This window comes from Hyperolius riggenbachi, chromosome 1 (genome assembly GCF_040937935.1).
Source record: "Hyperolius riggenbachi isolate aHypRig1 chromosome 1, aHypRig1.pri, whole genome shotgun sequence".
NCBI classification, from domain to species: Eukaryota; Metazoa; Chordata; class Amphibia; order Anura; family Hyperoliidae; genus Hyperolius; species Hyperolius riggenbachi.
The window spans coordinates 663,317,447-663,338,074 of record NC_090646.1 but is presented as its reverse complement, the minus strand read 5'-3'; the positions used below and the strand labels follow the sequence as shown (position 1 = coordinate 663,338,074).

The window sequence follows — 20,628 nt, the reverse complement described above, 5'->3', positions numbered from 1 at the left end:
CAATCCCTACAGCATTGTCACATGGTCACTCACCTGCTGACTCACAATCCCTGCAGCATTGTCACATGGTCACTCACCTGCTGACTCACAATCCCTGCAGCACTGTCACATGGTCACTCACCTGCTGACTCACAATCCCTACAGCATTGTCACATGGTCACTCACCTGCTGACTCACAATCCCTGCAGCATTGTCACATGGTCACTCACCTGCTGACTCACAATCCCTACAGCATTGTCACATGGTCACTCACCTGCTGACTAACAATCCCTACAGCATTGTCACATGGTCACTCTCCTGCTGACTCACAATCCCTACAGCATTGTCACATGGTCACTCACCTGCTGACTCACAATCCCTGCAGCATTGTCACATGGTCACTCACCTGCTGACTCACAATCCCTGCAGCATTGTCACATGGTCACTCACCTGCTGACTCACAATCCCTACAGCATTGTCACATGGTCACTCACCTGCTGACTAACAATCCCTACAGCATTGTCACATGGTCACTCACCTGCTGACTCACAATCTCTACAGCATTGTCACATGGTCACTCACCTGCTGACTCACAATCCCTACAGCATTGTCACATGGTCACTCACCTGCTGACTAACAATCCCTACAGCATTGTCACATGGTCACTCACCTGCTGACTCACAATCTCTACAGCATTGTCACATGGTCACTCACCTGCTGACTCACAATCCTTACAGCATTGCCACATGGTCACTCACCTGCTGACTCACAATCCCTACAGCATTGTCACGTGGTCACTCACCTGCTGTCGTCAGACTCTGTGCTTAGTGGGATCTTCTCTTGGCTTTTTCCACTGGTGCTACTGGCTGGGCTGCTCTCCGACATCGGCCCGACATGGCTAATACTGGCAGGGGACAAGACATGACACCACATTAACCTTGTCTGGCAAGACAAATGTTTGTTAAGTTCATCTGCACTTTGTCAGTCGGCAACAAAGGGGAATAAGCTGCAGATTTTCCACTAACCATGACTAAGGATGGCCAATAAGATGCTAAGGATTCTGAGTTGATGCAAATGTTAGGTCAATTTACCTAGGTTGACAATGTGCCAATCAAACACAGCAGCTTCTGGATAAAACTGGCCCATTTCTTAACTGCATGCATTTGCAAACAATTTGCATCAACTCATACAGAATTCAGCTCTTGCAACTCTGAAATGCATGTATTGTACAGCAGAATCCTTCGTATCCAGCAGCAGCGGTGATCGCCTGATGCTGCATACATGTGCTTGCCGCTTGCTTGAGCGCCCCTGGAGGAGAAAGCACAAACCTCCCCCCTAAACACTCAGGTTTTGTTCACATTATAAATCGACAGCTAAGCGATTTATTAAGCGATTTTCTAAGCGCTTTCAGAATGATTTGTGCTTAGAGAAGCGCTTTTCTATAGCGATGTTTTTTTTCTTTGCCCCGCAAATGAATAAATACAATGTATTTACTCATTGAAAGCGATCGGGAAATCGCTTTTCAAAGAGCTTTTTTCAAGCACTTAGCGATTTTCCTATCCTATCTATTGAATTGCAAACGAAATAAAATGGTGCAGGAGCCGCGTTTGCGATTGGATAGAAAGCTCATCGCTCATGTGAGAACACTCGCACAGAGCAACATTGCACTAGTGCTTTTAATCTAATTGGGGGTAATCCCGAGCTGAGGTTAGGCTAGCCGCCTGAGGCTTAATGGAAGTGGAGGGCAGCGGGGAGCTTTTATGCACCTCCCGGGCAATCCAGACGTCGGTAGCAGTTCTATTTCCTGTCCTCGGAGGCTCTGACTGAGTCACTCTGATGAGATCACCATCATTGATCTTACCAAAGTGTTACAGCGCCACCTGGTGGATGGAGGTAAAATTGCAGCGCTGGAGCCCAGGGAGGTGAGTGAGAGCAGGGGCTGCTGCTGGCTTCCTGGCAGCACGATTGTTTCCTGATTTTAGGGTCTGAAATGTTCAGAAAAGATCCTAACATCTGGAAATAATCATACCGCCAGGGAGGTTGAGGCGATTTTTAAAATCGCTAGCGTGAAAAAAACCAAAAAACAAAATCACCCTCAACCTATTTTGGTTCCTGGACGTAGAAACTACGTCCAGGAACCATGCGCGCTACCGCGCGCTCCCGCGGCCGATCGCGCGCGTGCACGCGCACTCCTGGCCGCGGATTCGGTAGCCAGGGAATCAATGTATCGGGCTATGGTGCCCGATCACTGATTCCTCTCCCCCGCTGAAAAAGCGACAGCTTCTCTCGGAAGCTGCGCCTTTTCTGGCTGTTACCTCCCCCATGCGTCTCTCTAAGCGTGTGTTACGCTTAGAGTGACGTCATGTAAACAAACTCATGGCCGCCATCTTGTGGCCAAAAAGTAATACTACACCTGAAAATAAAAATAAATTAAAATGAACACACATTTACCTTATAAACCTATTGTTTACATCCCACCCTCCCAAAACTACCCAAATAAAATGTTTACTATAAAAAAAAAAAACCATTACAATAAAAAAAAAAACATGTAAATATTTACCTAAGGGTCTAAACTTTTTAAATATCAATGTAAAGATGAAATATTTCTATATTTTTTTATTTTAAACTTGTTAATAGTGATAGATGCAAAATGGAAAAAATGCACCTTTATTTCCAAATAAAATATTGTCGCCATACATTGTGATAGGGACATAATTTTAACGGTGTAATAACCGGGACATATTGGCAAATACAATACGTGAGTTTTAATTATGGAGGCATGTATTATTTTAAAACTATAATGGCTGAAAACTGAGAAATAATGCATTTTTCCATTTTTTTCTTATTCTTCCTGTTAAAATGCGTTTACAGTAAAGTGGCTCTTAGCAAAATGTACCCCCCAAAGAAAGCCTAATTGGTGGCGGAAAAAACAAGATATAGATCAGTTCATTGTGATAAGTAGTGATCAAGTTATAGGCTAATGAATGGGAGGTGAACATTTCTCACGTGAAAACAACGGAACCTGAATGGGTTAATGTGAACGTGCCCTCATTGAGCCTCCAGTGATGTCTATTTCTGCATCACCTAGCGGGAAACGCCATCGGGTGACACAGCGATTTGCGTGCACGGATGCCAGAAGCCGCTAGGTGCTGCAGGAGGCGGCTACACATCACTGGAGGCTCGGTAAGTATTTTAAAAGCTTCAAAACCCGCCCAAAACAAAGTCCCCAGGCATCCCGTTAGTTGAGACTTCCAGTTGTCTAAGTTCCGGATAACGGGGACTTTGCTGTACAATGTCTCATGCATCTATCCTCCCCACTATTTATTATGTACTATGTACAGCGCTACAGAAGATGTTCGCCCTATGTGGATAAAAAAAATCATTCCATTGACCATCCCAGCTGCTTCCCCTGCATTTTGGGGGCCTAAAGTCATGTACCCACAGTATACAAAAAATTAGCAAGACGAATGCCGGATCTTTTTGATATCATGGGGAAAAAAAGTTTTTAGACGAAGGAACCACAACAATTCTGATGCTTTTGGAACTGCCGTCCTGGCAGATCACATCAGAAGATAATTGATCAGGGTCAGCGGTGTGTACAGAGCTATAAACGATTATTACACGATGTGTCCGCGCAGTCTATGGCACTTGCCACGCGTAAAAAGCAACCATCTTCCATAAAACTTGGGTGAAACAACATACAGTGAGGATCTGGTCACATCTAAAATCTAAATCGCAAACGCAAGCGTTTTCCGATTTTGTGCACGATTTTTTTCAGGGCCTCTCGGCACTTGCCTGCGTGCTGCGTTGTTTTTAAAGTGCTTTCACAGAGTGATTTTTTTTAATTCACTCCCTGACGCATGTCAGGAAATTAACTCTTTGACCCGAAAAATAATGAATACAATTTATTTATTCTTAAAAACGCGAACGCAATTGCTGCATAAAGCGATTCTGTAAGCGTTTAGCGCTCTTCCTATACCTTCCATTATAGCAAAATCGCCTTAAAAATGGTACAGGCAGGCGCAGCGCAAAGCGGACGAAACGTGCTGGTATGAACCTTCTCATAGACATTCATTGTACAAGCGTTTGTGAGCGATTTTAAAAACCGCCTGTGCTTGAAAAAAGGCCGAAAACACCATTAGTGTGAACGAGCCCTCACTGTCAATGTAACTAATACAAGCAATGTCTAACAAAGTATACAGAAATCACAGGGAACAGTAGGAGAAACAAAAAACACTTTCCTAGATTCATCTAAAAGGACTAGACTGAAAACAAGAGCTAGGGAAATATACACAGAAAGATAAGATTGTGAGCTCCTCTGAGGACAATCAGTGACATGACTATGTACTCTGTATAGTGCTGCAGAAGATGTCAGTGCTATATAAATACATAATAATAATATGGTAGGACATTAGACTATGACTATGGTAGGATTAGAGTGTGAGCTCCTCTGAGGACAATCAGTGACATGACTATGTACTCTGTATAGTGCTGCAGAAGATGTCAGTGCTATATAAATACATAATAATAATATGGTAGGACATTAGACTATGACTATGGTAGGATTAGATTGTGTGATCCTCTGAGGACAGTCAGTGACATGACTATGTACTCTGTAAAGTGCTGCAGGAGATGTCAGTGCTATATAAATACATAATAATAATATGGTAGGACATTAGACTATGACTATGGTAGGATTAGATTGTGTGATCCTCTGAGGACAGTCAGTGACATGACTATGTACTCTGTAATGTGCTGCAGGAGATGTCAGTGCTATATAAATACATAATAATAATATGGCAGGGCATTACACTATGACTATGGTGGGAATTAGATTGTGAGCTCCTCTGAGGACAGTCAGTGACATGACTATGTACTCTGTAATGTGCTGCAGGAGATTTCAGTGCTATATAAATACATAATAATATGGTAGGACATTAGACTATGACTATGGTAGGATTAGACTGTGAGCTCCTCTGAGGACAGTCAGTGACATGGCTATGTACTCTGTAATGTGCTGCAGAAGATGTCAGTGCTATATAAATACATAATAATATGGTAGGACATTAGACTATGACATGGTAGGATTAGACTGTGATCTCCTCTGAGGACAGTCAGTGACATGGCTATGTACTCTGTAATGTGCTGCAGAAGATGTCAGTGCTATATAAATACATAATAATATGGTAGGACATTAGACTATGACTATGGTAGGATTAGATTGTGAGCTCCTCTGAGGACAGTCAGTGACATGACTATGTACTCTGTAATGTGCTGCAGAAGATGTCAGTGCTATATAAATACATAATAATAATATGGCAGGGCATTACACTATGACTATGGTTGGAATTAGATTGTGAGCTCCTCTGAGGACAGTCAGTGACATGACTATGTACTCTGTACAGCGTTAGGGCATTGCTCCCTCACCTGACATTACACGATGCTGCCTCTTTAGACGCCTTGCAGAACCATCCATGCTGCGCTCTCCGGCATTCGCTGGCGCTGATCAGCCGGTCGTTATCTTGGTCCAGTGAGAGGAAGGTGGAGCGGACCCTCTCCCGCTCCTTCACAGACAGGAGCCGCAGCAGAGAGTTCTATCAGGACAGACACAGACAATGGCTCAGGTTGTGATTCGGTAGAGGAGGCAACATATGCATTGTAAAGTATATATGATTTGGGGAAGGTCAATGACATGCTAAGTAATCTGCAGTGTGTCTACTTCCTGCTTTCATGGAAGCAGACATAGGGTTAACATCCTGTGTTTACAAATTAGCAGCTCTGCCATGGCAGAGGAGATTCCTGAGCTGGCACAGCCGAGAGATCAAATTACAATGGTAATTAGTCTCAGTTGAGGGGGAATCAGACAGGCTAAACTAATACATACAGGCTGTATTTCTCTCTGCTTTCCTTCTGTCCTGTGCAAGAATTCAGGTCCACTTTAACATCTAAACCTTTTCACCTCCCCCAGCACTAGTATCGGTACTCCCTGCATTTACACAAATATAAAGGAATACAAACACTTGGTTCTGTTTCTATTTTTAGAACACACCAACTCTGTATCTCCATCTTGTGGCCAAAAAGTAAAACCACATCCAAATACCCTATTATACACCTTCCCATAGAAAAATAAAATACATTTTAATTATTTTTAAAAACCCCTCGAGGTTAAATGGCTCATGCCTTGCTGCTCAGAGGCTACTAGTATCTATAGTTACATTTTTTTCATCAGCTTTGTCTTTCTGTCATTAATTTTTAATTCCGCAGCAGATGCTTCTCCTTCTTCTAATTTTACCAATGTATCTTGCATATCTCTGAAGCACCGTGCCAGCAAACAAATGTCATCTGCAAAATCCAAACCTTCAAACCTGTCATATAGCTCCCATTGCAAACCTCCTTTTCTTCCTCTCTCTTCTCATAACACGATCTTACAGCAGAAGAAGTAATGTTGGTGTGAGAGATATTTGACTTAGGGTACGTTTCCACTAACGCAAATTCACATGCGTTGTCCGCATGCAAATTCGCATGAGTTGTCCGCATGCAAATTCGCATAACCAATACAAGTGGATGGGGCTGTTTCCACTTGTCAGGAATTCTGTGCGGTCTGCTGTGCAGAAAAAATCTGCACGGCAGAGCCATCAGAATTCGCACGCCGCACACCCGCACGTGAATCGCCGCTAATGTAATGTAATAGGAAAACCGCAAGCATGTTAGTCTTGCAGTTTTCCCGGCGTTTCCGCGTGCAATTTAGCGTGAAAACCCATGTCAATGCTTTCCGGCATTGACATGGTTAATATCGCATAGTGCAAACCGCGAGCGATTCCGCGTGAAAATCCGCATGGAAACACGAACGAATCCACACCCGCATGTGGATTCGTTGACGCGATTTTCGCGTCACAAACGCAACGCACAAGTGGAAACGTACCCTAACTCCTGAGTTTACAGTAAATGGTTTACTAAGCTTTCCCTCAAGTGGGAGTTGTCATTCTAAGACATTTTGGTACATTCCTGGTAAATTCATCTAATAAGACTTATCTACCAAAAAATTTGCTTCAGCAGCAAAAAAGAGCAATTTTATCTCTTTTTTTCCTCAGTCTCTAAAATTAAAATATCTCTAGGCCCTAGGTAAACGCAACAAAATAAATGCGTAGCTGGATAGAGAGAGTGTTTAAAACATCTTCAGATGCCAAATTTTATAAATACCTAATCTAGGGCCACTTTTTCTTATAGTAGTACATTTTCAGCCAAATTTTTAAGTGCGATGTGAAAACAATGCAACGTTTCCTTAATGCTAAATTATGTTGCATGTTACCATTATTATTACACTTAACCTTCCTGGCGTTCGGGGTAAGCCGCGCAGGAGGTTTTCTCTGGCCCTGCTCGGCCGATTTACTTAATTTTTTTTTTTTGCTGGACGCAGCTAGCACTTTGCTAGCTGCGCCAGCACACCGATCGCCGCCGCCCCGCGCCCGATCGCCGCTATCCGTCGCGGCGCGGGCCCCCCCCCCCCCAGACCCCGTGCGCCGCCTGGCCAATCAGTGCCAGGCAGCACCGAGGGGTGGATCGGGACTCCCAATGACGTCACGACGTCGGTGACGTCATCCCGCCCCGACGCCATGGCAACGGGGGAAGCCCTCCAGGAAATCCCGTTCTTTGAACGGGATTTCCTGATCGGAGATCGCCGAAGGCTCGCTACATGATATATATAAAAAAAAAAAACTGCTGCGCTGCCTCCTGGCGGAATTTTTCATACCGCCAGGAGGATTAATTTCACAATTTTGTTAATACAAGACACAAATTTTTGTGAAAGAAAACTTTCTTGAAATTTTTTTTTGCTCATGCCCATCAATTAATTTATGTAAAAATGTGTTGTCTCATGCCCATATATTTTTGCAAATATTCTCATCTGTGCGTTCATTATGGCGAAACAAAAATGGCCATATTCGCTCACCGCTACTCAGTAGACATGTGGCGTGGTTAACACAAACATTAATGAAAACACGCTGGTGGATTCGGTGAACATAATTTCATGTAACTTGCAAAAATTACGTGAAATCAAGATTACCCACAAAAACGTAATTACGATCAGAATCAAAATTGTGAAAAATACACGTAAAATTACAGAAGCAAATCTACCCAATGTCATTGAAGTGAACCAAGTACCTTTTTATCCCTGGAATTTCTCCTGGTTTCTAATAGCTGTAGGAGCTGCCATGTCCCCCCTTCCCTTCTAGCTGCCCTTATTTATCCAGAGGGAAGGTGTGAAGATAGAATCTGTGACTTCTGTTACCCTAATTATCCACCCCCTCTGTTGATGAAACATATTGTCTTCTCTCTGCTAATGTGTGCAAGAAAACAATTACATTAGTCCTTAGCTGCCTGAAATTTGTGTGTTGGGCAAGATAAAATGGAAGGATTTTTTTTAATAATAGGAAACATTGTTGCCATGCATTTTTAATGTGTTATTGAGATGCCCCTAGGTGCTAAATATGGTGCTCGGTTCACTAACACTAGATAAAATAAACATTCCCCAATATCAACTTTCTTCCACTCCACTCTGTACAACTTGATAGGAAACCTGTACTGGGAGGAATACAGAGGGTGCCCTAGCTAAATTATGCATGATGTATATTTTATAATATATACAGTGGTGTGAAAAAACTATTTGCCCCTTCCTGATTTCTTATTCTTTTGCATGTTTGTCACACTTAAATGTTTCTGCTCGTCAAAAACCATTAACTATTAGTCAAAGATAACCTAATTGAACACAAAATGCAGTTTTAAATGATGGTTTTTATTATTTAGTGAGAAAAAAAAAACCTCAAAACCTACATGGCCCTGTGTGAAAAAGTGATTGCCCCCTGAACCTAATAACTGGTTGGGCCACCCTTAGCAGCAATAACTGCAATCAAGCGTTTGCGATAACTTGCAATGAGTCTTTTACAGCGCTCTGGAGGAATTTTGGCCCACTCATCTTTGCAGAATTGTTGTAATTCAGCTTTATTTGAGGGTTTTCTAGCATGAACCGCCTTTTTAAGGTCATGCCACAACATCTCAATAGGATTCAGGTCAGGACTTTGACTAGGCCACTCCAAAGTCTTCATTTTGTTTTTCTTCAGCCATTGAGAGGTGAATTTGCTGGTGTGTTTTGGGTCATTGTCCTGCTGCAGCACCCAAGATCGCTTCAGCTTGAGTTGACGAACAGATGGCCGGACATTCTCCTTCAGAATTTTTTGGCAGACAGTAGAATTCATGGTTCCATCTATCACAGCAAGCCTTCCAGGTCCTGAAGCAACAAAACAACCCCAGACCATCACACTACCACCACCATAATTTACTGTTGGTATGATGTTCTTTTGCTGAAATGCTGTGTTACTTCTATGCCAGATGTAATGGGACACGCACCTTCCAAAAAGTTAAACTTTTGTCTCCTCGGTCCACAAGGTATTTTCCCAAAAGTCTTGGCAATCATTGAGATGTTTTTTAGGAAAATTGAGACGAGCCTTAAGGTTCTTTTTGCTTAAAAGTGGTTTGCGCCTTGGATATCTGCCATGCAGGCCGTTTTTGCCCAGTCTCTTTCTTATGGTGGAGTCGTGAACACTGACCTTAATTGGCAAAGTGAGGCCTGCAGTTCTTTAGATGTTGTCCTGGGGTCTATTGTGGCCTCTCGGATGAGTTTTCTCTGCGCTCTTGGGGTAATTTTGGTCGGCCGGCCACTCCTGGGAAGTTTCATCACTGTTCCATGTTTTTGCCATTTGTGGATAATGGCTCTCACTGTGGTTCGCTGGAGTCCCAAAGCTTTAGAAATGGCTTTATAACCTTTACTAGACTGATAGATCTCAATTACAGTACTTTTGTTCTCATTTGTTCCTAAATTTCTTTGGATCTTGGCATGATGTCTAGCTTTTGAGGTGCTTTTAGTCTACTTCTCTGTGTCAGATAGCTCCTATTTAAGTGATTTCTTGATTGAAACAGGTGTGGCAGTAATCAGGCCTGGGGGTGACTACAGAAATTGAACTCAGGTGTGATAAACCACAGTTAAGTTATTTTTTAACAAGGGGGCAATCACTTTTTCACACAGGGCCATGTAGATTTTGAGGTTTTTTTCTCACTAAATAATAAAAATTATCATTTAAAACTGCATTTTGTGTTCAATTATGTTATCTCTGACTAATAGTTAACGGTTTTTGATGAGCAGAAACATTTTAGTGTGACAAACATGCAAAAGAATAAGAAATCAGGAAGGGGGCAAATAGTTTTTCACACCACTGTATGTCATGCCGACCTTCTCTGTTTAACTAGTTCCTGCCCACCCGCTATATTAAAACGCCCTATTTGTCCCTCTTAACGGACACCCCTTCGCCATTACTGTCCCCAAGGCGATCAGCCTGTCACGAGCGATCACCTTGCTGCGATAAATCGTCAGGCCCGCAGGGCAGCGATTGGCGAAAGGGAAAAAGACTTCCCTGAACCAATCAAAGTGCCCCTAAGCAAAGATCATGGCTTCAATGAGAAGCCAATGATCTTTGTTGTAAGAACACTGTCTCTGTCTCACAGAAACAGTGATTATGAGGACACCTAGTGGTAAAAAAAAATTACACACAGAAATTAAAAAAAAGACATTTTACACTACATATTTCAATATTACATACTTTAAATAAAAATAAATTAATACCTCCTTCTTGACCCCCCACCCCCCATAGTTACCAAAATAAAACACTTGTGAAAAAAAAAATGACAGCATTTAAAAAAAAAAATACATAAATAGTTCCGTAAGGGACTCCGCATTTTTAGTATGTATGGCATGAGGGTATACTACTGTTATTTTTGCATATATGGGGTTGTAATTAGTAACGGACACAAAAAAAATGCACCTTTATTTACAAATAAAATAGTCTTGCCACACATTGTACCAGGGACATCATTTAAACATTGTAATAACCGGGACAAATGGGCAAATAAAATATGTGGGTTTTATTCACAGTACCATGTTTTATTTTAAAACTATAATGGCCAAAAACTGAGAAATAATTATTTTTTTTCTTATGATTCCTGTTAAAATGCATTTAGAATAAAATAATTCGTAGCATAATGTACCACCCAAAGAAAACCTAATTTGTGGTGAAAAAACAAAACAAAATATAGATCATTTAGTTGTGACAAGTAGCAATAAAGTTATTGGTGAATGAAAGGGAGGACCGCTGACAGGTGAAAATTGCACCGTTAGAGTAAAAACCACTTGGGGGTGCAGTGGTTAAAGTGCATAACCCCTGGAACATTTATAAATATATCAACTACCACCACAGTTTATTTTTGGTGTTAAAATTGGCTTCTGCAACTAAATATCCTGTTATCAAAAAAATCAAACAAAAAAATCTGGTCTGATGCAGTCTGGCTGAAAAGGGTAGGTACCATGGGGCCCTCCTGCAAAACCTTTAGAGGGCCCATCCTACATTTAGAACCCTCCCCTGAAGCCCAGCGAGGAGGGGGAGCTCTGCCTTATTCCTTCCTCCTCCTCCACCAGAACCCCCTCCCGTGCTCCCCTGGTGGTGCCAGATCTACAGATCAGCGCGGTGGCAATGATGGCCGGGGCTTACCTCTTTCACCATCGGGTCTCTCTGGCACGCCCTCTGCTGCCACTAGGTGTCCTCTCTGGTCTCTGCCTTTCTCTTAAAGGGAACCTTAACTGCCGTGGAAAAATAAATTCACTTACCTGGGGGCTTTCCCAAGCCTCCTGCAGCCGTCCTGTGCCCGCGCCGGTCCTTCGGTGCCCTCCGGTCTCCCTCCGCCGCTAAGTTTCGTTTTCGGACGACTGCCAGTCGTCCTCGGGCCTCTTCCGCATTCCTCGTCGTAAACTGCAGTAAAGCGCGTCCGCATGACGCCAAACGCGTCATGTGCATGACGCCAAACGCGTCATGCGGACGCGCTTTACTGCAGTTTACGACGAGGAATGCGGAAGTGGCCCGAGGACGACTGGCAGTCGTCCGAAAACGAAACTTAGCGGCGGAGGGAGACCGGAGGGCACCGAAGGACCGGCGCGGGCACAGGAGGGCTGCAGGAGGCTTGGGAAAGCCCCAAGGTAAGTGAATTTATTTTTCCACGCAGTTAAGGTTCCCTTTAAATATCTCTGCACGTTGCACACGACATGCTAAAAAGCAAGAGGAGGGCATAAACCAGAGAGGACAGTGACATCTAGTGGCTGCAGTGGGAGTGCTGAAGAGACTCAATGGTAAAATCACAGACACTGGATCGCACGACAGCCGGGGGCCCCAGTCTCTCTCACTGGCTGGGGCCCCTAAACCACCATGCAATACCCAGAGGGAAGTGTGGGTGGGCCCTGGACCTCTCACCCCCAGGGAATTCACCCCCACCGCCTCTGAACTGAATGCTAACTGCAACAAACACAATTTGCTCACTCCCAGCTACAGCACTTTCCTACCTTTATCTGGTCAGCAGGCGCCAGTCAGCCAATCAGGTATACTGTCACACACCCTTTGCCTGCTGTAACAAATCTAGCAGGAATTACATAAATCAGCACCAGGATGCGGGTGACAGGTGAGCGGTTAGGGAGGGGACCGTGTGGGAGACCTGCCTGCACGGGGCGTCCCTGTAAAAGATGTAATCTACGATTACGTCCAAACGAAGGCTCCCACCTGAATGCTAATTTATGCAATTCCTGATAGATTTGGTACAGCAGGCAAAGGGTGTATGACCGTACACCTGATTGGCTGACTGGCGCCTGCTGACCAGATAAAGGTAGGAAAGTGCTGTAGCTGGGAGTTAGCAAATGTGTTTTGCGAGACTCAGTGGTGAAAGATGTAAGCCCTGTTACTGCTACTGCGCTGATCGGTGGGTCTGATGCAGCCAGGGGAGCACTGGAGGTGGGCCTTGATTGAAGAGGAGGAAGGAAGGCCACTCCTCCCTGCTGGGTCTCCTCCCCTTGTGGTCGTGGGGGCTGCTACCACTTCGTTATACTACTGGGTTGACAGGAAGCTCTGTGAGCAGCAGTTGCTTGGTTTAGCACCGTCCGGATGACAGATAAGATGAGTGCTGTCTTTGCTTTTGCTTTGTTTCAGTCCTAAAGCCTAATTGAGCGCAATCTAACATGCATTGACTGTCTACTAGTCCTAAATGGGATCTGTGAGTTACGCAGGCCAGACGGACGTGCGCTTTTATAACAGCATTTGATACGCTTTGTGGACATTGTACACTTGTGGTAGCTCTATGGCACTATCTGCAGGCTAAAAAGTCTTCATCTATGCAGATCTATGTACGTCTGATGGACATTTACCACACTAAGAGTGCCAGTTTGCCACTTTGACTTTCTGTGTCATCAAGTGAGGCCGCAACAAAGCATATCTACTCAGATGAACTCTGCTCTATATGCATTTATGAGTGGCACTTCAATCTCTGGACATATCTTATGATTTGGAGTTATCTCTACAGTGACTAGGTGGCAATACTGCATACTTTTCAATATCAGCGCGCAGCTGTGATCAGGCTGTGAACATTATAGATTATTTGGTCAATGACTAAATATGTGGAATATAGTCTGACGTAATACTGTATATTTTTGTCAGCCCCATATGTCTTTTATGGCATAGGACTCAATGATTCAATTCATTTTTTCTACAGCGGCTCCCAGCAACACTAAATATATTGCTTGCTGGCATATGTGTATTCTATGAATAGATGTTATACTAGATCACATTGATTGCACCGATTATCCTCTGTGAGGGGTGCCCTTTAAAATTATATAATGGCTACCTATTAGGTCCCTCACAGTATTCAGGATATGGTGCATACTAGGTCTTCCTTGCAGCTGTATCCTCACGCTGGCCCTTGGTCTTAGGTTTGTTACTTTGTATGATCAGGCTGGTTGTGCCTATTTCCTGCCTCTGAGAGAGTTTAGGACCTTTTTTCAATGATACACTTTATTCTAAGTTTAGGTCGCCCCATGAGGCGGAGATAGGTATCCCCAGCTTGGACCTCATCGGCTAGGTTTATGGGGCTTATCCTTGTCCTAACATAGCGGACCCCTGGCACCTTATTCTCCACTTAGGTTGTATATCGCTTGACATCATTGGATCATATTGGTCATGTTCATCTATGCCCTCCGTGAGTGGTTATGACCCTTTATTTTGCGTTATTTCTATTGTGGTCTCCTCGCGGAGGTAGATAAGGATATCGCCAAGGTCCATTTTCTATGTGAAGGCTGTATGAACATCCTTTAGGCCCCTCCCTTCTCTTTCAATAGGCTTAGAGCTGATAGCTTTTGTTATATATATATATACCTATTCCTACCTGATCAATTTGTCCTGCCTAGTCACAGGTTCCTCTAAGGGCCAGGATATGAGCATAGCTGGAAGGGATCTATCTATTATGGAGGTTCCCCCCTGGGTGATCGGTGTCAGCAGCAGCAGCACTTTGTATTGCATTATCATACAACTCTGTGTCAGTAATCCCTGACATTATTTAAATATAGTGTGTGTGTATATGCATAATTGAATTGTTTAATACATATTCATATTTTTAATAAAGTGTAGTATTTTTCGAGCAGCATATACTGGTTTGTGCTTTTTGGTTTATTTTTTTGGTTTAGCACCATCCTGCAGTTGAGAATACAGGGAGGCGGGGCTCAGGTAGATTTACCTGAGAAGGCTATAACGCTCAGCTCAGGAAGACTGTGCTACAGGAAGTGGCTGGTTAAGGGGTTCCAGATCAGGTATTTAAATTCGATCCAGATAAGCAGAGCTGTATCGGTCAGGTGTTAGAGGACTCACCTGGCTGCGCAGCTTTTGCAGGAGACAGATGGACTCGTGGGAGAGGAAGTCGGCCCACTCTATCTGGCCCTTCTTCTCGGGGTCCATGGAAGAGAACTGCAGAGAGGCCTGTTCCTCCAGCTCATCGCTCAGCTGCTTCTCCTGCATGTGCCGGTTCACCAGATGCTTGTAGTGGAGGAAGTCGTCCAGTGTGAGCGGACATTCTGTGCACAGGAAGAGACAGCAGAGCGCAGCAGTGAGTGCAGGGCGGAAAAGGACTGAGTGTGCAATAGGTAAATGCAGATTATAATGACACACAGTTTTCAATGAAGGCAACATCTTTATTGTGTGATGTGGTTTTACTGCCTGAGCTTGCAATCAGTTTGCCTGGAAGTACGGTTGTAAATATAATATACTTATTTTGAATCCTTAGACCAAGGCCTCCCAACCCTGTCCTCAAGTACCACACCAACAGTGCATGTTTTGCAGAAAACCGATTAGTGTCTCAACAGAGCTGATTAACTACCTTTGTGGGTTTATACAAAACATGCAGTGTTGGTGGGCCTTGAGGACAGGCTTGGGAAGACCTGCCTTAGTCTGCCAAGGTCAGCTATAGCAGGTGCCCAAATGATGTGTCCCCCAAGCAGGCAGGAGTAACACAGAGTCAGAGATGCATTTGAAGAAGAACAATTTCTTGGGGGAAGGGGAGGCTTCCTTCTTTGCAAACCTGAATTAGGTTTCCTGCATGTACTGGCCTTGAGAAAGTAATCAGGGCATTGTGTGTTTCTGTAGATGTAACGTATGTGGGCGGCTGGGCAGCAGGTGTGAATACATTCTCAGAACTGTCCATACACTGTGTCACCTTTGTAAGGATGTCATATCTGACGGGAGGCATATATTGATGTGACACCCATTCTCTGACCCCATCACACAGCGGGCGGCTGATAAACTGTAAACTTGTTTTGTTTTCCTTGAACAGCTTTAGAAAATCAATAAGACATCTCACTTCCATGAACTTTCTTCACCTGAGAAATCTCATTTTCTACATACCGTACTTCTGTATAGAGTACAGACAGCGATCAGCACTAGCAAATGTAACACAGTCACTTAAAGGACACCTGAAGTGAGAGCGATATATGGAGGCTGCCATATTTATTTCCTATTAACCACTTAGCAACTTCTGCCACGCTTTTCTACGTCCTTGTTTACAAACACCTATAAATACATGTTACATATACATGTAAATATTTGGTTCAGTTTTCTATTTTTAGAAAACGTAGTACGTATAGCATCATCTTGTGGCCAAAAAGTAAAACTACTTCCAAATACACCATTATTCACTTACCATACAAAAATTCAATACATTTTCATTATTTTTGAAACTCCTTCACCCCTAGCCCAAAATTTTTTTCCATTCAGACCACTGCAGCTTTCACGGTTTATTGCTCGCTCATACAACCTACCACCTAAATGAATTTTGGCTCCTTTTCTTGTCACTAATAAAGCTTTCTTTTGGTGCTATTTGATTGCTCCTGCGATTTTTACTTTTTATTATATTCATCAAAAAAGACATGAATTTTGGCAAAAAAATGATTTTTTTAACTTTCTGTGCTGACAATTTTCAAATAAAGTAAAATTTCTGTATACATGCAGCGCGAAAAATGTGGACAAACATGTTTTTGATTAAAAAAAAACCATTCAGTGTATATTTATTGGTTTGGGTAAAAGTTATAGCGTTTACAAACTATGGTGCAAAAAGTGAATTTTGCCATTTTCAAGCATCTATGACTTTTCTGACCCCCTGTCATGTTTCATGAGGGGCTAGAATTCCAGGATAGTATAAATACCCCCCAAATGACCCCATTTTGGAAAGAAGACATCCCAAAGTATTCACTGAGAGGCATAGTGAGTTCATAGAAGATATTATTTTTTGTCACAAGTAAGCGGAAAATGACACTTTGTGACAAAAAAAAATAAAAAAAAAGAATCCATTTCTTCTAACTTGCGACAAAAAAAAATGAAATCTGCCACGGACTCACCATGCCCCTCTCTGAATACCTTGAAGTGTCTACTTTCCAAAATGGGGTCATTTGTGGGGTGTGTTTACTGTCCTCGCATTTTGGGGGGTGCTAATTTGTAAGCACCCCTGTAAAGCCTAAAGGTGCTCATTGGACTTTGGGCCCCTTAGCGCAGTTAGGCTGCAAAAAAGTGCCACACATGTTGTATTGCCGTACTCAAGAGAAGTAGTAGAATGTGTTTTGGGGTGTATTTTTACACATACCCATGCTGGGTGGGAGAAATATCTCTGTAAATGACAATTTTTTCATTTTTTTTACACACAATTGTCCATTTACAGAGTTATTTCTCCCACCCAGCATGGGTATGTGTAAAAATACACCCCAAAACACATTGTACTACTTCTCCCGAGTACGGCGATACCACATGTGTGGCACTTTTTTGCACCCTAACTGCGCTAAAGGGCCCAAAGTCCAATGAGTACCTTTAGGATTTCACAAGTCATTTTGCGGAATTTGATTTCCAGACTACTCCTCACGGTTTAGGGCCCCTAAAATGCCAGGGCAGTATAGGAACCCCACAAATGACCCCATTTTAGAAAGAAGACACCCCAAGGTATTCCGTTAGGAGTATGGTGAGTTCATAGAAGATTTTATTTTTTGTCAAAAGTTAGCGGAAAATTGATTTTTATTGTTTTTTTCACAAAGTGTCATTTTCCACTAACTTGTGACAAAAAATAAAATCTTCTATGAACTCACCATACTCCTAACGGAATACCTTGAGGTGTCTTCTTTCTAAAATGGGGTCATTTGTGGGGTTCCTATACTGCCCTGGCATTTTAGGGGCCCTAAACCGTGAGGAGTAGTCTGGAAATCAAATTCCGCAAAATGACCTGTGAAATCCTAAAGGTACTCATTGGACTTTGGGCCCTTTAGCGCAGTTAGGGTGCAAAAAAGTGCCACACATGTGGTATCGCCGTACTCGGGAGAAGTAGTACAATGTGTTTTGGGGTGTATTTTTACACATACCCATGCTGGGTGGGAGAAATAACTCTGTAAATGGACAATTGTGTGTAAAAAAATCAAAAGATTGTCATTTACAGAGGTATTTCTCCCACCCAGCATGGGTATGTGTAAAAATACACCCCAAAACACATTGTACTACTTCTCCCGAGTATGGCAATACCACATGTGTGGCACTTTTTTGCACCCTAACTGCGCTAAAGGGCCCAAAGTCCAATGAGTACCTTTAGGATTTCACAGGTCATTTTGCGAAATTTGATTTCCAGACTACTCCTCACGGTTTAGGGCCCCTAAAATGCCAGTTCAGTATAGGAACCCCACAAATGACCCCATTTTAGAAAGAAGACACCCCAAGGTATTCCGTTAGGAGTATGGTGAGTTCATAGAAGATTTTATTTTTTGTCAAAAGTTAGTGGAAAATGACACTTTGTGAAAAAAACAATAAAAATCAATTTTCCGCTAACTTTTGACAAAAAATAAAATCTTCTATGAACTCACCATACTCCTAACGGAATACCTTTGGGTGTCTTCTTTCTAGAATGGGGTCATTTGTGGGGTTACTATACTGCCCTGGCATTTTAGGGGCCCTAAACCGTGAGGAGTAGTCTTGAAACCAAATGTCGCAAAATGACCTGTGAAATCCTAAAGGTACTCATTGGACTTTGGGCCCCTTAGCGTACTTAGGGTGTAAAAAAGTGCCACACATGTGGTACCGCCGTACTCAGGAGAAGTAGTATAATGTGTTTTGGGGTGTATTTTTACACATACCCATGCTAAGTGGGAGAAATATCTCTGTAAATGACAATTGTTTGATTTGTTTTACACACAATTGACCATTTACATAGAAATTTCTCCCACCCAGCATGGGTATGTGTAAAAATACACCCCAAAACATATTATACTACTTTTCCTGAGTACGGCGGTACCACATGTGTGACACTTTTTTGCAGCCTAGGTGCGCTAAGGGGCCCAACGTCCTATTCACGGGTCATTTTGAGGCATTTGTTTTCTAGACTACTCCTCGCGGTTTAGGGCCCCTAAAATGCCAGGGCAGTATAGGAACCCCACAAGTGACCCCATTTTAGAAAGAAGACACCCCAAGGTATTCCGTTAGGTGTATGGCGAGTTCATAGAAGATTTTATTTTTTGTCACAAGTTAGTGAAAAATGACACTTTGTGAAAAAAACCCAATAAAAATCAATTTCCGCTAACTTTTGACAAAAAATAAAATCTTCTATGAACTCGTCATACACCTAACAGAATACCTTGGGGTGTCTTTTTTTCTAAAATGGGGTCACTTGTGGGGTTCCTATACCGCCCTGGCATTTTACGGGCCCAAAACCGTGAGTAGTCTGGAAACCAAATGTCTCAAAATGACTGTTCAGGGGTATAAGCATCTGCAAATTTTGATGACAGGTGGTCTATGAGGGGGCGAATTTTGTGGAACCGGTCATAAGCAGGGTGGCCTTTTAGATGACAGGTTGTATTGGGCCTGATCTGATGGATAGGAGTGCTAGGGGGGTGACAGGAGGTGATTGATGGGTGTCTCAGGGGGTGGTTAGAGGGGAAAATAGATGCAATCAATGCACTGGGGAGGTGATCGGAAGGGGGTCTGAGGGGGATCTGAGGGTTTGGCCGAGTGATCAGGAGCCCACACGGGGCAAATTAGGGCCTGATCTGATGGGTAGGTGTGCTAGGGGGTGACAGGAGGTGATTGATGGGTGTCTCAAGGTGTGATTAGAGGGGGGAATAGATGCAAGCAATGCACTGGCGAGGTGATCAGGGCTGGGGTCTGAGGGCATTCTGAGGGTGTGGGCGGGTGATTGAGTGCCCTAGGGGCAGATAGGGGTCTAATCTGATAGGTAGCAGTGACAGGGGGTGATTGATGGGTAATTAGTGGGTGTTTAGGGTAGAGAACAGATGTGAACACTGCACTTGGGAGGTGATCGGACGTCGGATCTGCGGGCGATCTATTGGTGTGGGTGGGTGATCAGATTGCCCGCAAGGGGCAGGTTAGGGGCTGATTGATGGGTGGCAGTGACAGCGGGTGATTGATGGGTGGCAGTGACAGGGGGTGATTGATGGGTGATTGATAGGTGATTGACAGGTGATCAGTGGGTTATTACAGGGAAGGACAGATGTAAATAATGCCCTGGCGAATTGATAAGGGGGGGTCTGAGGGCAATCTGAGCGTGTAGGCGGGTGATTGGGTGCCCGCAAGGGGCAGATTAGGGTCTGATCTGATGGGTAACAGTGACAGGTGGTGATAGGGGGTGATTGATGGGTAATTAGTGGGTGTTTAGAGGAGAGAATAGATGGAAACACTGCGCTTGGGTGGTGATCTGATGTCGGATCTGCGGGCGATCTATTGGTGTGGGTGGGTGATCAGTTTGCCCGCAAGGGGCAGGTTAGGGGCTGATTGATGGGTGGCAGTGACAGGGGTGATTGATGGGTGGCAGTGACAGGGGGTGATTGACAGGTGATTGACAGGTGATCAGTGGGTTATTACAGGGAAGGACAGATGTAAATAATGCCCTGGCGAATTGATAAGGGGGGGTCTGAGGGCAATCTGAGCGTGTAGGCGGGTGATTGGGTGCCCGCAAGGGGCAGATTAGGGTCTGATCTGATGGGTAACAGTGACAGGTGGTGATAGGGGGTGATTGATGGGTAATTAGTGGGTGTTTAGAGGAGAGAATAGATGGAAACACTGCGCTTGGGTGGTGATCTGATGTCGGATCTGCGGGCGATCTATTGGTGTGGGTGGGTGATCAGTTTGCCCGCAAGGGCGGGTTAGGGGCTGATTGTTGGGTGGCAGTGACAGGGGGTGATTGATGGGTGATAGGTGATTGGCA

General features: G+C 43.7%; 1 protein-coding gene across 2 annotated transcripts in view; it reads right to left on the bottom strand.

The window, feature by feature from the left end:
• The window catches only part of PHF24 (PHD finger protein 24), a 196,641-nt gene that overhangs the window by 17,094 nt on the left and 158,919 nt on the right, over nt 1-20,628 (bottom strand). For both annotated transcript variants that reach the window (XM_068272170.1, XM_068272178.1), the window contains exons 5-7: nt 14,760-14,962; nt 5,407-5,573; nt 782-883 (exon numbers count right to left, since the gene is read on the bottom strand). In XM_068272170.1, the coding sequence (XP_068128271.1) occupies nt 782-883; nt 5,407-5,573; nt 14,760-14,962 (472 nt within the window). The remainder of the gene's footprint in view (nt 1-781; nt 884-5,406; nt 5,574-14,759; nt 14,963-20,628) is intronic.